Raw genomic sequence first — 16,414 nt, 5'->3', positions numbered from 1 at the left:
AATATGTTTGTGGCATGCTTTTCTCAAAATACCCAAAGAATTTGCCAGAAGCACTGGTTTGTGTGGTGGAGTTAGCAAAAAAAAAAATGGCGGCCCAAATTAAAGGAAGCTTTCAGTTCTTTGTCGGATTTATCGAACTAATTGAACGTTTTGACATTGCACACTTGTCAATGTTGCGGCGCGTTTGCGAGTTGATCTAAATGAGGCAGGAAACTCAAAATAAATAAATAAATAAGAGCGACCTGTCAGCCATCTTGCTGAGGCGGCACTTCAACCGCCGGCCTTCCCTGTGACAGAGGTCCCGGTCCATTAGCTGACCCCTGCCAGTTATCCGGCTCTATACCCGACCGCCGGGTGAACCGCGGCTTTAAGTATGCACGCGGTACAGCGCCGCCGTCAATTTATGCTAATGCATCTCTGAATTGGCTGCGGAAAACAATTAATTTTCCCGGGGCAGGTTGATGAGGAGTTTTCACAAGAAGCTTCTTCGTGATGGGGTCTGCCTCAACACTTTGCTGACTGCGAGGCTTGTCAGGCGAGCAGACGTAAATGTGTGTACACGCTTTGTTTGTTTGCACGCAGCAATTAAAATGTCAACTTTTCATTGTGGTTTATTTGCAATATTAATTAACTTTGATTCCCCATTAGAACTGCCCACAATTTAACCCCGACCGCCTGCCATGGTAACTTGCATGCTTGGCAATTCAACATCATCCATCTGTCTAAATAAACACTATACTGTTTGAATACGAAAGAGGTCCAATAATATTCGTATCACGCGAATGGTCGGCCAAAGCGAATCAAGTACGTCTACTTTATGTTTCTTGTGAAAATCCGAAACAAAAATGCAAATTGTTTTCAGTTTTATTAATATTAAACTGAGTAAGATTTTTAAAAAATTGTGCCTGTAAAGACAATAAAGTCATTTCACTTGAAAGGCCAAGAAGTTATTTTATTTATTTCATTTTTTAAATTAATTGGCCAATTAATCAGGTCTCAGAATTCAGTATTCTGCCCAGTATTACAATCGGCGTCGGCCTAAAATAAAAATCAATCTCAGCCGGGCCCTGTTTATCGTCGCTTGGGTCGATTTGATGGATGTTTGGATTTAGACCACGAGTACACAACACTTTTAGTCATCCTTGTGCTGGAAAATGAGCAAATGGAATTAACCCAGCACAGTTCTCAGTGGTGCAACTGGAGCACAACATTTCGTTGTTAGACCTTAAAAGCTTGCGTATCATATCTCCTCTTTTAATGGATTTGGAGCAGATGAATGGGGATTAAATTTGCACAATCTCATGTGTTTGGATCTGCAAAGGCCACACCAGGCAAACCACAGGGGGAAATATGTGTCCTCCAAAAATGTTATATGGTGTAAACAGTCCACAATGTACCATCTGCGCTTTTGGTGTTGCTTATGCACCAGGCGTGGATTACTGTACGGAGAGAGGCGTGGAAAAAAAACAAACAGGAAGTGGCATAGAAAACAAACACTGCAAATATTTTGTGAATGACAGATGGAGGATCAAGCCAAAGCCAACACAGCAATCCCTTCAAAGTGTTTATTCCAAATCCCAAAAGTAAATTGTTTTATGCGGTCTTACATTTGATGGAGTACTTCTATAATAACAACGAGTAGGCCACTCTTTCATATTTATTTACAGAACAAACCAAACAGATATTTTCTTCTCAGTTTTTGGTTGTTTGGAGCTACATTCGATCATCTGCAAAAGAGCATCAGGGTCGGATCAAAATGAAAAACAATATTAAAGAAAACAACGTCATGTTTGTTTGGGGGATTTGTTTTCCCGAGAAGAAAAAATAGCAACATTGATAAAAACAACCCTCATGATGTCATTATAACGACTTACAAATGTTACAAAAACAGTAATTATTTTCTCTTATTTGTTTGGCGATTTCAGGCAACATTCTCCTACTGTCTGCAAAACATGACGCAGCCAATTATCTTCGCATGAGAGAAGTCATAGTGCTTGCCGATCAAGTTATTTTGGAGATGTGGACCTTTTCACCTGCGGTTCTCAACGTGTGCAGTGCAGACTCTCTTCAAAGAAGTGGACTCACTTGATGAAGCTGCTAAAGTATGACTCACTCTGGTTTGCACCATGCTGCTAGAAAGCAAGAAGGAGACACTTCAGCTTTGTTGATTCCACAGGGGGTAACACCCTTTACTTTTGTGCCATGGGAAATGTTTGATGTGGAGTTCTGTGGGGGGATGAAACATTTTTGACGGGTGAAATGACACATCTGAGGAAGCCATCGAAGAAGAGTAAGACTCATTAGCGAGAAATGGAAGGTAATGAAGGGCTATCAAGTTGCCGGCCCATTTGTCGACTATCATTACGGGACAACGTGATGCTTTACGCTCTGCCATATATCTCAACTCGATGTTGAGTATTAAAAACAAACGCGTATTAATAGTGACGCGTCAGCCGTGAGATGTTTACATCCCCACTGTGGCAAATAAATCTTGCCATTTGTCGACACTGAATTATTGAAATGTGCCCCACTGTGCAGCTCGACAGCAGTCTGCAAACTCAACTGTGTAGCGGACCAAAAGCGTCAAAATGAAATAAAGAAATACACCATGAAATGATGAAATAACAATCACATTAATTAATGAAATGTTTCAAGAATTAAATCAATTATATAAAGAATTAAGGAAATCAAACAAATGAATGCACCAATAAATAATGAAATGCACCATTAAATGGAATGGATATCTTATTATTTAAATGTTTGCGTGCGTAATTGATTTGAATTGACTTGACAAGCGAACAACCAATCAGGTTTGAGGACCTGTCCATCAAACTTTGATGGGAGAGTTTGACATACAAAATCAATTCATCAAACACTGCAACACAGGACCATGAAAATTTTAATGAATGAGATATAATTATATATCTAATTAATTAATAATTAATAAATGAAACATTCGAATAAGACCTATTGAATCATTTTATGGCCATATTTAATTATTTAACGGCATATTAATTTATTGTTTGATTAATGTAATCCCGTATTAAATTAACAATTAACTATTTAAATAATTAATTTAAAAAAACTAATGAAACATTTCATGGTGTACTTATTTATTTAATTTTGGCACTTTCGATCCTCCGTCCCACTAATCCTTTAAGCATTACCATGATCCATCTTTGCATTATTCTAAGAGATGTCATGGGTTCTCTACAAACAGGTCCTTAGAACGCATCCACCTTGACAGAGGTAATCACTCACACTGTTGTAGTATAAGTTAAGTGGCATTTGTGTCGAAAACATTGATAGATGCCCGCGAGCCTTCTCATTCATCCCGCTTCTTGTGTTCTCAAGGCACCGAATCGATTTCTGGACTGCTGCAGTCGTCTTAGGAGACGTTTAGCCTCTCGTCGTGCCGGGCTTTATCGGGTCATGCTGAAGGGATGGCGAAGTCTTTATTCTCCAAGGCTGGGGGTCACGGACTTACGAGGTAAGGATAACAAAAGGGGTGAAGCACATTGAGTTGTAGATTGGAAATAAAACTTGCTTTTTTTGAATGTTTATTTTCATAGTTTTGGATTTTAGGAGACTGGGAAGGTGTTCTGCAGCCAATTGGAGACTGTGGCACATAATACAACAGCTCTGTATTTTAGTTCAGTGTAGGCTTTTGTGGCTTCAAGCAGTCATCTGTCAGTGTTTGATTCTTTGACCCCACTTGTGTGAACACGACATTTGACACGGCCGCAGGCAATGTCAAATGAGACGGTGTTGGCCATACATACAAATACACTTACATGCACGAACACACACACATACACACACTCGCCGCTAAACACGAACCATTTGTCAGAGAAACTACGACTTCCTCTCAGCGACGAGCCTCTGTTGCATTGCTTCTCATAAAGGCTGCAAGGCAGCTCAATGGGGTTGCGTCTCAGAGGTGTGCACGGCGACGCCCTCTTTGTCCTACATTTAACAAACACCACTCCTTGTACTGGACAAGAAGAATTAATTTATCTTTTTGCTTCCAATTTTCATGAGTTGAACTCAAGAAATCGAACGTTTTTTTTTTTTTTTAAATGGAATACTTATGTTACTTGCTTTTATTGTGTAGTCATTGTTTGCTCTCATTTCAGAAACTTTTCTTCCTGTTCTGATGACTGATTGTCCCAACCTGTGTTCCATTTCCTCATGTAGAAATAGTCCAGGTCTACCTGTGTCTTCTCGCAGACTTGTCTTGTCTTCTGTAGCATCCTCAGACCTGACCCAGCATTTCTCGTAAGCATTCTTGCTTCACTTGAGTCCATGTTTTTGTTCCAAGTGCTTCCTGTTTTGTCTTCAACTTTGCAAAACAATGTTGCTTCTATTTGTTGCACGTTTTTCTCATCTTGGCTGTGATTTTTCATTGGTCCTAAAATAATGTGCTTTGTTTTCTGCAATTTTGCTTGTACTTGTCTTTTGAGATCTGCATTTTTGTTTTTAATCTAAGAACCATGCTTCAGGGACCTGTTTTGCATTTTCTGTCACATCGTAGGCTTTCTTTTTTATTTTTTGGAACACCTGTTACAAAGGGTCCATCCAGAATCACGTTGTTCCGCCCCTCCCTCAATGTGTATGCGTTAATGAACACGTTTGTTTTGAAACGTTGCCTCGTTATACTACATCTGCATCAAGACCTTGATGCAACGATGTTGGTCAAAGGCGCATTTAATATTCCGTGCAGTCCCTCTGAGCTTTGGCCTCCCCCTCCTAGCAGGGGCGCCTAATGCAACATAATGAGTGGCGGGCGCTTACTCTTGAGCGCACCAAGGTCCTCACTGCGGATCTATCAAGCTATCACGAAGAAATAGATGTAAGATGCCCCCCCCCCCCCCCCCCCTTCAAAATGTCAAGCGTGTTTTCAAAAGATGTTTACTGACTAATTACAGAATGTCAATTGCCAGGAGCTTTAGGGGGAGAAAGAAAATAAATGCCAAATGCATAACAATAACAAGGCTAAAATGAGAGTTGTGTAATGGGGCAGTCAAATGTCAGGAAATGAACAGATCATCAATTATCTGCAGGGCCAGATCGTTTACTTGTTTTAATCACACACTTGTCAGGCTTCGGCCATGTATTGGAGGTAACATCTTGACGATGTTTGTGTTTCTATTGAAAGGAACCTATTAATACTTAATCAGGCATGTTCTAGCTTTTTTTTTTTTTTTTCTCCAGATGGAATGTTTATGTTGGAATTTCTCGGTACGTTCTGGCTTCTTCGCACATTTGAAACTCATGCATGCTAAATTTATTGAAATGTTAAAATCCAGAAGTTTTGTAACTTTTAGGACCACTAACTATTTTCAAGGACCTATATACCTTCATAATCCTAATGGCAATTACATGGGCATTATTTTTTGCCCCCCAAATGTTTCAATCTACAGTAAATATTCTTGACTTGTTTAATAGAAAGGAACCAGACTAAATGATTATCCCTAATACTGTATTTAGTTTTACATGTTAATATTTGACATGCTCACTGATCTAAAGTCTTCCACAATATGCTGTTTGTTTCACTTGAGTCCAAATTTTCAATGTCCCATTTGTATAGCTTTGCTAAAGAAATGTCTGTGAACCTTTCTGAAGTTCCAGTGAGTTTTTTTTTCTTTTTTTTTCCTTTTCTCGGCTTTAAGTGGCTTTCTATCAAAATAGTGAGGCACCGAGGATTCACTCTCCACCGTCATGAGTCCAGGGGACCTCTGAGCCTAATTTGCCTCAAACTGAAAAGGCAGATAATGGTGCGTTTCAGAGAGGCAGCCGAATTCCCCCGTTTCCCTCATCCAATATATATTCCATTTTGAAACATCAAACTGTGGGTAGCAAATATGAAAAGAGCCTTTGAATGAACTAAAATTGGGTGTGAGGGGAAACATTGATAGCGCTTGATAAGTGCGTATAGTCTCTCCATATCTTGTAGGCAGGGGAAGTGAATTTTCTTTGTCTTGTATTGAGTTTTTTTGCTTTTGGAGATTTCTGCAGACAGATAAATATGAATACAATTTAAAGATATCTACTATTAGTTTTGCAAATTTGTGAATCGAGCTTTCTGATACCTTTTTGTGCATCCTTGTCAGCATTCTCGACTTTTTACACTGCACCTTTTACACAGCTTAATTTGTCGAAAGTGACTTGAGAGAGCGAATGGACTCATTTCATTCTGTGGCTGTTAAATGCTGCTGCAAGGGGGAAAAAAAATGGAAGTAACCAAAGGGCAAAAATATAATGGAATTTTAAAAGCAAATCAGTTATATTGGAAGAAGTCTGTCTGTTCTTAACCTTTTATTGAGCCAAGGGACACATTTTGCATTAGAAAAATCTCACAGCAAGAAAAAATGTCACAAAATGTATGAATTCTTAAATGATGATATATTTGTTGGTATTCCCAGCTGGATGCAAAAAAAATAATAAAAATATAGCCAAGCCCATTCACGAACAATCAAAGGGGGCTTCTCATTTCCTTTAATTACAAAACGCACATTTTACATGTCAACGTGTTTGACTATTCTATAATAATTAATATCAATTTATCTCCTCTAATATGCAATCTTAGCTCGCAAAGTTGGCCCAGTCCCACTGATACCCTCACCTTTTTAGCTCAATCACATCTCGGCTCTCATTTAGTCACCGCTCCATTAGCGAGATGCTTCTATATGGAAGCTATGGCTCATTAACTAAGCACCTTCATTACACTTAATGGGCTAAAGGAGGCTCAGACGGGCACACTCTTCCTTTGCAGGACAATAAATAGCCCTCCAAAGACCACGTCCCGATAACTTGGAGGTAGCAGTGTAGCGTTGTGTGCGTAGAATGTAGTTCTACATTTTCTTTTCACAGATGTGTTATTATGATGACAGCAATGCCGGTCGTGAAATGGAACATTGAACTTTGGCAACAAGCTCTATTTCAACAATGTCCACGTTTACCATTATTTTGCTGCTACTGCTTTGAAAAAGAAAAAATCCTCTTTTACTAAATATTAATGTCTCGTTCTTTCTGGTGTGTTGGATAAGATGTGGCTTGCGCAAGTTAGGAATCATCATGCTTGTCCACACGTGAAAAAAGTAGTTATAAAGCAAGGACAGAGGCAATTGAGAGGGAAGGGTTGTAATTTCGAGTTTAGAAAGTAATACAAATAAATGGGGGATTCAAGTATATTTCAGTGGGGGCAGTGCCCCTTGTGACCCCCCCCCCCCCCCTTTAGCTACATTATGGAATATTATTCGAAATGTGTCTTTCTGCACAGGTTGTATTGACTCACAATGTAGTGTACCTAACAATTTGTCCAGCTTGCACAGAGCTTGAATTCGAACACCATCAGCATATGAGGCGACATACAAAATGGGAGAATCCATCTGGCAAGTTCCGCTCTAGTGACAGTACACTTACCTTTAGCTGTCAGTCGATCGTGCTTTATTGCTTTGTCCTTGTTGCATGCATGCATCTCCAGCTATTTTCGCTTTGCTGTGGTCCAAGCCGACATTGGACTTCAATCTAGTGTTGCGAGCATGCTAATTGCATGCCCCCGGGGGAACTCGGCGCTTGATTTGTACAGCAAATCACAACATTCGGAAAGCTTTGCACAAACGTCTTATTTTCAACCTTTTACGATTCATGAGGGAGAAACTTAGTTTTCTTGTTTTCTGTATTTGCATAGTCATAGTGTAAGCGTTGATTGCTGCTCACGCCGTAATGGTTTCATTCTTCACTGTCAGCCCCACGGACATGTTTGTTGGCAACGCAATCAACGGCCGAGGTGATGAAGCATGAGCGATGACATTATGTTTAGGCATTGCCTCGCTGCAGGCTGCAGGAGACTGCGCGACACCTCTCGTATCCAGTCGAGCTTTTGCTAATTACGTAGTTTGGTGGCGGGGAAGTAAAATTAGTGGCGACTAAAACACTGTTTCGACTAAGATTTTTTTTGGGGGGAGAATTTATTTATATGGACAATGCATGATGAGGATTGTTTGGGACACCCAAAATATTTTTATCAAACTCATCTTACAACTTTACCATGAAATGACTTACAGATGGGAGCGGAAAAATTCCTCATTAGTTAAGGATTGGTTTTAAAATGCCACGTCTTCTTGCATTCTAGTTTTACCAAAAGGTAATCACAGCCTATTTTTGTTTCATTTTGTATAAAGGAGGTGAGCGTTTTGATGTGCTCAAGTAACTGGGTCAAGGAATGCAGTATATTAGAACAAATGGCACAATTTGAGGATGTACGGCATTGAAAATGTTGACCTTTTTCGTTTAGGCCGTATTGAGTAGAAGTGATGACGTGACATTATAAACACCCTGCCTTCTAACTTATTCCCACTAGCCTTGGTGTATTTCATTGGTTTTAAAAGGCAATTTGGAACCCTGATGGATACATTTCATCCTTGAGCTGGCTGGCATTATTAAGGAGACAGGCATCTTCATTATGCTTTCATTTTTCTCCAGAGTATAATGAAGTTCTATTAAAAAAAAAAAAAAAGCAAACAAAACAAACTTTCTGTGTTAATTCCTTTGTGCTAAAGTGACCCTTTCAGATAGTGCAACAGGAGATAATTAGTGTCGCCTATAGAAGCAAATGAGCCTGCCAACAAATCCTATTTAATCTGCTTTAATTAGACCTACCTTTTAAGCACTTTCATTAAAAATGGCCAATGTTCATTCTGAGCATCATATAAATCAAATTTACTCAAATACATGATACAAAGCTTAAATATTTATACTATGAGCTTTTTTTTAGACCGTTTATGGTCCATATTAAGCACTAATCTTTTTTTTAATTTGATAATTCCCCTGATCATATATTCCCTTTAACATAGGTTATGTTAAATTAATGAGAATAATGCCAGCATAATTTTTATCCTCTTTGAATTGAATGCAACGTCCCTGTATGGACAGAATAAAAAGTCATTTACATCACATTGAGTGAGAGCAGATGGTAGGATGTTCAATTGAGAGCAAAGTGGGCTCAGGTGGAGGTCCAGGCAATAGCAATTTAAGAAGCCATGTGCTGGTTCTTTCATAAAAACCTCAGTGATCCTCCATCTGAAAGAAAAGTGTCTAGATCCATCCTTAGCAATGACTCACACTTTTTATTTTTTTTTGACTGGCCTGTCAATATAAAGCCTAGTTTTACTCATTTAGCACCGTCAGAGCCAATATTGCTTTATTATTTCCCCTGCTGTGGGTCAAGCCGCCGTGCTCTGACTGCGACACAGAGGTGGCTTCCGCGAAGAAGGGATTAAGAGTTCGCCTCAGTGCATTCCCAGATATCGCATTTCGACAAACACCAATATGCAAATTTGCAAGCAGCCAGAATGGGGGCACATTTGCTCGCAAAATAGACACAGCACACAGTCTTCAATGCCAGAGAACACTGATCAAAAAATAACTGACAAGAATAACGGTGTCATGAATTTCATATTTTCCAGTTTGTGTCCCACAGTGAGGATCTGGCAACCCTGTTATTGTTAATAATAATTGTAACAATAATAGTACTTGAGGCATTTCTTTTGTTAGCCTACTTTAAATTGTAATCGTTAAAGGGAATATCAACCTAAAATTTCCTTTACAATATGTTGTATGTGCCCCCACGAGTCTAATAATGGCATTCTGATTAATATTGCATTTGAGTTAAGCAGCAAAATCGAACCGTTTTCAAAAACTGGTGAAAAACTGGTGAAAAAACGGATTATATTTTCAACTGGTACCCTTCCAATGCTGCCCAACAAGGGGATACAAAGTTTTCAATGTAAAAAAAATATATATATACTTCCTCTTGATCAGTTCAATTTGTATTCCCAAGTCTTGAGTCAACTTCAGGTTAGATTTGTAATATTTTATCCTCTTAATATAACAGCAATACACCATAACTGAAGTGGATGGACATGTTTTTGGGTTGTTATATTTGCAACATGATGTATGCTGTGCATCATCATTGAAAATGCATGAGGGTTTCCTCTTTTGCATACTTCCACACTCGATCCGCAAAGTCGATAAATGTCAGGCTAGCTGTAAAATCACTTGGTGAATATCGGATGAGCAAACAAACCACACGTGATGTATAGATGGAGTTCACTACAACCGATTCCCACCAACCATCCATTTCCCATGTGGCAGAACATCTCTGCGTTCCTTCAATGAACGTTATCATCTAGGGGAAATGGTGGTTCTTTTTTATACCCTGAGGTATCATTTACGCAGCCATGTTAATCCACTGCTGATCTACCCATTTCGGATCAAGATGCCCTACAATCGATAATGTCATGGAGGCTTTGCCTTCTGCTCTTCATCACAGCCTTTCTCTCTATCTCTGACTTAATGCACTTTGATACTGCGTTAATGGGATTTCCTGTTTGAACATAGAAAATGGAAGAAAAAATGTTTACAAAAATAACCTCTCATTGCACAGACATAAACTGAGAAAATGCATTTGTTCGTTGCAATTGGATTTCCACGGTTGTATGTCAATATGCCCCTTAGTGGCAGTGATTAGCATATATGACGTCAGGATCATCTGATCTCAATAGTGACAGTTTTAAACATTTTATTAGTTACAATCATTGTTTCTTGGCACTCGTAGAATATTTAAAACTTATTTATAGTGAAATTCTACACAGCATATTGCACATTTTAACGATCGAGAGCACTTTATAAATGTTTTGCACAATTATTGAAAATGTGCCTTTAAAGATGAAGTCAACACCCAAACTATCATCGTAATATGTTCTGTGCAACCCAACTAGTTGAAATACAGCGTTGCGATTCCTGTTTTGGTTGTTGAATATGAATTAAACAGGCAAAATCCACTTGTTTGTCTCCGTCAAAAATGGCGGCCATTTTGCCTTTGCTGTCGACTAAATATGACATCACAGTTGCCTAGATCATGTGCGTCACAAAATATGCAAACGCAAAAGCTTTCACACTAATCACTCAATTAAAATATTGCACATTTTAACGACTGAGAGCACTTTATAAATGTTTTGCACAATTATAGAAAATGTGTCTTTAAAGATGAAGTCAACACCCAAACTATCATCGTAATATGTTCTGTGCAACCCAACTAGTTGAAATACAGCGTTGCGATTCCTGTTTTGGTTGTTGAATATGAATTAAACAGGCAAAATCCACCTGTTTGTCTCCATCAAAATGGCGGCCATTTTGCCATTTGCTGTCGACTAAATATGACATCACAGTTGCCCAGGTCACGTGCGTCACAAAATACGCAAACGCAAAAGCTTTCACACTAATCACTCAATTAAAAAAAAAAGTGGCATTCCCGCACTGTTTCTAGGCAGCTTCAATCACTAATGAGAATAATGTTTTAGTTTCTCAGCATTCCTTCAAATCAACAAATAATACACTTATGACGTTTTATGTCGCACAATATTTAAATTACAAGTTATTCCCCAGCTTCAGTCGCCTATACTTTGGTGTCTGCAGTGAACTCCAGTCCACATTTTGTGGGCTGCTTTGCATCGCCGGAGCATCTGATACGCAGCGCAGTCTCTCCTCTGCACCCACTCGCACAGCAGTTGTACTTGAACGCAGCACGCCGGGGCTCTCAGTCCGTACGTCTGTTGCACTGCTGCGGGGCTCGGACAAGTTACGCGCAAGCGGTGGGAAGAGCGCTTCTCTTCTCCGGATCCATGTGGCACTTTTATGCGCGCCATCTCTCCAGCGGTGCATGGTGGGGGCTCTTAATTAAGCACCCCTTGCTGCATTTCAAACACATCTCATCCTCAGGGACATGCACTTGCTTGGCTTTGCAGGCGCAAACTGAGTAAAAGATCCAAGTACCAGTGGATCTTGCTGTTGTCATTGTTGTATTTTTATTTTTTTAATTAGCAGAGGATACAGCAGGAAAGCTCCTGGATCTTTTATCCAAGTCCACAATGCTCAGACTGGAGATGCTCGTTTACACTTTTTCTGCGCTGTGCATCGCATCCAAAGCAGAATTGAAAGCAAGGAATTGCACCGAGGTGAGGGAAGCTTGTGTAGCCAGGGGCTTCAACTTCACGCATGTTCCCCTCCAGGAGATTCCAGGTAAGAATCCAATGCGACGTTATTACCAACAAGTGTTTGTTTATGGCCGGAAAAAAACAAAAATAGTTTAATAGAGCTCATTTTTTGATTTGATGTTGAGTTTGGATGGAGCAACATCCTATCCACTTGTTCAATTTCCAATAAGAGTTTTAAACGTCAGCATTCAAATCTAAACTTGAATAGGGACTGCCTGTGTACTATGGAAAATACAATAAGAGAATAAAGTTGGAATTTTAACAAATAAAATCCTAGTACAACCCAAGAAAACATAGGGGGTAAAGTTATCATATATTGAGGGGGATAATTAGAGAAAAAATAATTTAGTTTTATGAGACGCAGGTTCTGATATGTGAATTTGGACTCTAGAGAGGAAAAATGCATGGTGGAATCTCAGTTCAGCAAAGTCAATTTATTAACAAAATATCAGATAAATTGCTTTGGTTCTGTAAGCCACAGCGTTTAAGTAACTCAATTGTGAGTTCTCTCACATAGCGTAAATGTCACATTTGTTATTAATTTTTAAAAATCAATATCAACACTGGTGTTGGCTCCCAAGAAGGTGAAAAGCACAAGTGATTGTGCTATTAAGAAGCCCTGCAAAGTGTTAATGTTTGGGTGGGTCATCCGCAGACCCCGCCCTCGAACTCCCTTGACGACCTTTGCGTCTGGCACACGCAACGGTGACAGGCGGGGATGGATTCATTGTGTTTCCATTCAGGGGTTTGCTTCCGTCTCTTCGGTTTGAGAAGAGATTCAAATTCCTGAACTTATTGAAGCGAATAAATTTTAAGAAAAAGTACAAATAAAATCCTGATTTTTTTTTCAGAATTAACTTGTAATATGACAAAATTATTTTATCATTATAAAAAAGATCTATTAGAGAAAAATGCAATTAACGAAAAAAAATTGTGGTAGTACAAGAAAAAAACTTTTTGAAAAGACCTAAAAATTGTGACACTCATGTTAAATCACAATTATATTATCTGTCATCGATTGGTGAAGGCAAACATTGCCACATCTTTTCTTTTTGTTTTCAATTGAATTGTGTCCCTAGTACTCTTTCGCAGAGGTCAATGGTCAGTGCTGCTAGCTTTACTTCCTAGAAGCACGCCACCAGTTAATTCCGCGCAAACTGCTCGACATGACGATAACAATATTTAATCCTAATGTGAAGAGTCCCCACAGGCGACTGCAGTGTGATTGCCTGCTTGCTCCGTGCTGTAGCCAATCCTGCGTGCATAGATAATGGATAATGAATGGTCAGCCATAAGCAGATTAACTAACCCGTTCTCGCGTACATTTTAGCGCCAACGCCAGGCGGAACTGTGGCTTCCGCTTGCTTAAGTATCTCCGACCACAAGAGACTCTTTTTCCACATGATTAAAAATGCCATAAAAGGCAATTAAAGCGCGTCTCGCTTCCAATTATATCTTACAGCTGACTGACTGTAAAGCTTACCAACTGGTGATGTGAGACTCTCCCACACTTGTAAAAAATCGCTAGGAATAAATATACAATTAGACTGGAGCGTTTTGTCAATGGCAACAAACCAGTGGTGTAAAAATCCTTTCTCATGAATATCAATACTGATACTAATATCGAAATTGGGGCAGCAGCAGTATAAAATGATAGTCTGCTTGCTGGCTACTGCAGAGGTGCCATTGAGCAAAGCGCCATCCTCGCGTCTCGACTCAAGTGGTGCAGCATCGTTGAATCTCTCCTCACATGCCTGCATGAGTGTGATGTGGTCCTCCCTGATATAAATTTTGAGTTTTGTGAGCTAAATTTCCCCTTGAGAGATTATAATGGTTATATTATTATACAGTTATCAAGATTGTCATATGGTATCATTAAGAATCAGTCAGAAACATTCTAATATCACAAATTTGTTCCAGGAATCAATTTCAGGCAGGTATTGAGTGAACAGTATTTCAGTATTGATCCACCTGACACGACGGTTCATGTTCCTCTTAACTGGGAACAAAGTGTAATTAGTCTGAAATCAGCACATTTTAGCCATGACATGTTTGCATTAATCAGATGTCTGCTCATAAACATGATGTTTACGATTCAAGTCTGCCAGCACTTGGTTTATTAAAACAAAGTAACGGCAACTGGCTCATGTATGAAGGAAGTTTTGGAAGTTAGTGGAGATACTCTGAGATTATATAACAAGAAATGTTTACACTGGTTATATGTTAAATCAGAAAAAAAGGAAATCATTTTCACATTGCTTAAGGAAACAGAAGCAGTATGACCGATTTTGCACTAGCGGAACTAGAGAGGGGGGCCGCGGGGGCACTGCCCCCCTCTGTAATATGCTTGTGGTTAGAATGTCTGCCTCACAGTTCTGAGACTCTGCGTTTGAATCTCAGCTCTGGCCTTACTGAGAAGGCCAATATGCAGTTTTATATGTATAATATATATGTATATAGATTTTCCTTATGTTGCTTGACAATAGTCCAATTCAAAGGAATTTAGTTTTTCTACGATTTCTCGTGACGTTCCTCGGGGAACAGTTTGCATAGTGTGAATATGGGAAATGTAATAATTCAAATTACCTAGCATGACGGGCCACTTTCCAATTTTTGCGTTCATTGGCACGATGAAACTCTATAAGAAACAGCTGCTAAAGCACGACGGCATTACCGGCGTGGCTCAGTTATGCGTTCAAAGCAGAAACAGCTGTGTTTGGAGGAATTAAAGTCTTCAGTAAAGCGTAAAGGTGAGTTTGCAGGAGAAGTGATGGTTTCATCTAAAAATCTTGGCACGCGGTGCGCATAGCGTGAGCGTTTTTCATCCTGCATCAGCAGAAGTGTCTCATGGGGAGACATTTTGTAGAAAACAAGCTAAACGGGATGAGAAGTCAAGAGATAGCACTTGTTTCAAATTATATCCAACATGGGACGTGTTAGGTTCTCCTAAATTCATTTCAAAGCACTACTTCACTAACCGGACACTTAATTAGGAACACAATCTCAAGTGCTGAATCGAAACTTCTAGAAACTTCCTGAAATGCGTTATTTTATGCCAAGTTTATTCTTGTGGTTGTAGATTATGGTTCGGTCACATTGCACTGTGATTTGGTCTCTTCCGTCCAACCATTTTATCCTCGTTAGAGTCGCTGGTGGGCTGGAAACGAACTCGCACTCACATTCACACTTAGAAAATTTACAGTCTTCAAAAAACCTAACATGCTTGTTTTTTTGGAATGTGGGAGGATACAGTATTAAACGGTGTGTTCGGTAAAAAGCTGTGCCGCTCTCTATCAAGTAAGTCTATTTATAGATTATTCAATTATTCCATGACATTAACTGTAATTGGCTGGCAACTAGTGAAATCGAAATGGACGGCTATACTGTAATTATACCGGGAGCTGCTACCTGTTGCCTGACATTTTTTTTATTTCTGTAATCAGGCAAAAATGTGCAATGTAAGAATAAAGTGTGTTTAAAGATAAATAATGCCTGTATTCTGGAAAAACCAAGTGGAGACTTTTTTACGGATCATTGGTTACCTTGTGTTGTGGCTTCCGTGCAGGTGACATTTAAGCCTACATTAAAAAAAAAAAAAAAAAATCCATGTTTTTAAAGTACAGAACTTAAATAGAACTTGCATTGCCATTGCATGTAATGGAAACTGTGCATTAGCGATTGTGGCAACCATATGAAGGCTACTTTTTGCTCCACATGACTTAATCGAGTGTGACAGCAGCTCTGAGCCAAACTCCAATAGTGCTGATTAGTTGGTCAACAGATGCTGCCGAGAGACAACAATGTGCGATGGTCATTTTAAAAAATTCATTGATGTTTTTAATTTTTAACTTGAAGCTTCAGTGAGAAGCAAGCAGGTTGCACGCCTCAAGGGCACGACGACCATCTCGCGCAAATTTGCTGAGGTGCTCATATAGCCTCGCCTCTATATGACTCATTTAAAGGCGTTGATCAAAAGGTGTCTATTCAAGAGATGACATCATGCGGAGATGAGAGATGAAATTGTTTGCTCAATGTGTCGTCGGCACGGATGCAAAGGTGCGAGCGCGTAGGTTATTCTAGGCATTGGGGAACAGGTGGGCCTTTCATCAAATATGCAACCCGGCTTCTTAGACACGGCTATGATAGACGTGCCAGATGGGATTATTCATTGTTTTTTTTCTTTGTTTAATTTGTTGTGTGCGAAACAACAGGGCTGTCAGAAATGTTGACACTGATAGTTTCTCAACTACTCAAACTGAAAGAAAAACCTTGCAAACCTTTGTTTGCACCTGAGTGACAAGGCATTGTATATAAATAATAAATTCAATGATGAATTAAATCCACTTTCAAGAAAT

At 39.3% G+C, this 16,414-nt stretch overlaps 1 protein-coding gene across 2 annotated transcripts in view; it reads left to right on the top strand.

Annotated features, from left to right (window-relative positions):
* The first annotated feature begins 11,544 nt into the window (after positions 1–11,544).
* The window catches only part of gpc6b (glypican 6b), a 53,992-nt gene continuing 49,122 nt past the window's right edge, over positions 11,545–16,414 (top strand). The window contains exon 1 of one of the 2 annotated variants that reach the window (XM_049728699.2): positions 11,545–12,084. In XM_049728699.2, coding sequence (XP_049584656.1) covers positions 11,934–12,084 — 151 coding nt within the window. In that variant the 5' untranslated portion in view covers positions 11,545–11,933. The remainder of the gene's footprint in view (positions 12,085–16,414) is intronic. The other variant, XM_049728700.2, reaches the window with a different exon arrangement.

This window comes from Syngnathus scovelli, chromosome 8 (assembly GCF_024217435.2).
Source record: "Syngnathus scovelli strain Florida chromosome 8, RoL_Ssco_1.2, whole genome shotgun sequence".
NCBI classification, from domain to species: domain Eukaryota; kingdom Metazoa; phylum Chordata; class Actinopteri; order Syngnathiformes; family Syngnathidae; genus Syngnathus; species Syngnathus scovelli.
Note: the sequence above shows the minus strand (reverse complement) of the source record. Positions and strands in the feature narration are given on the sequence as shown.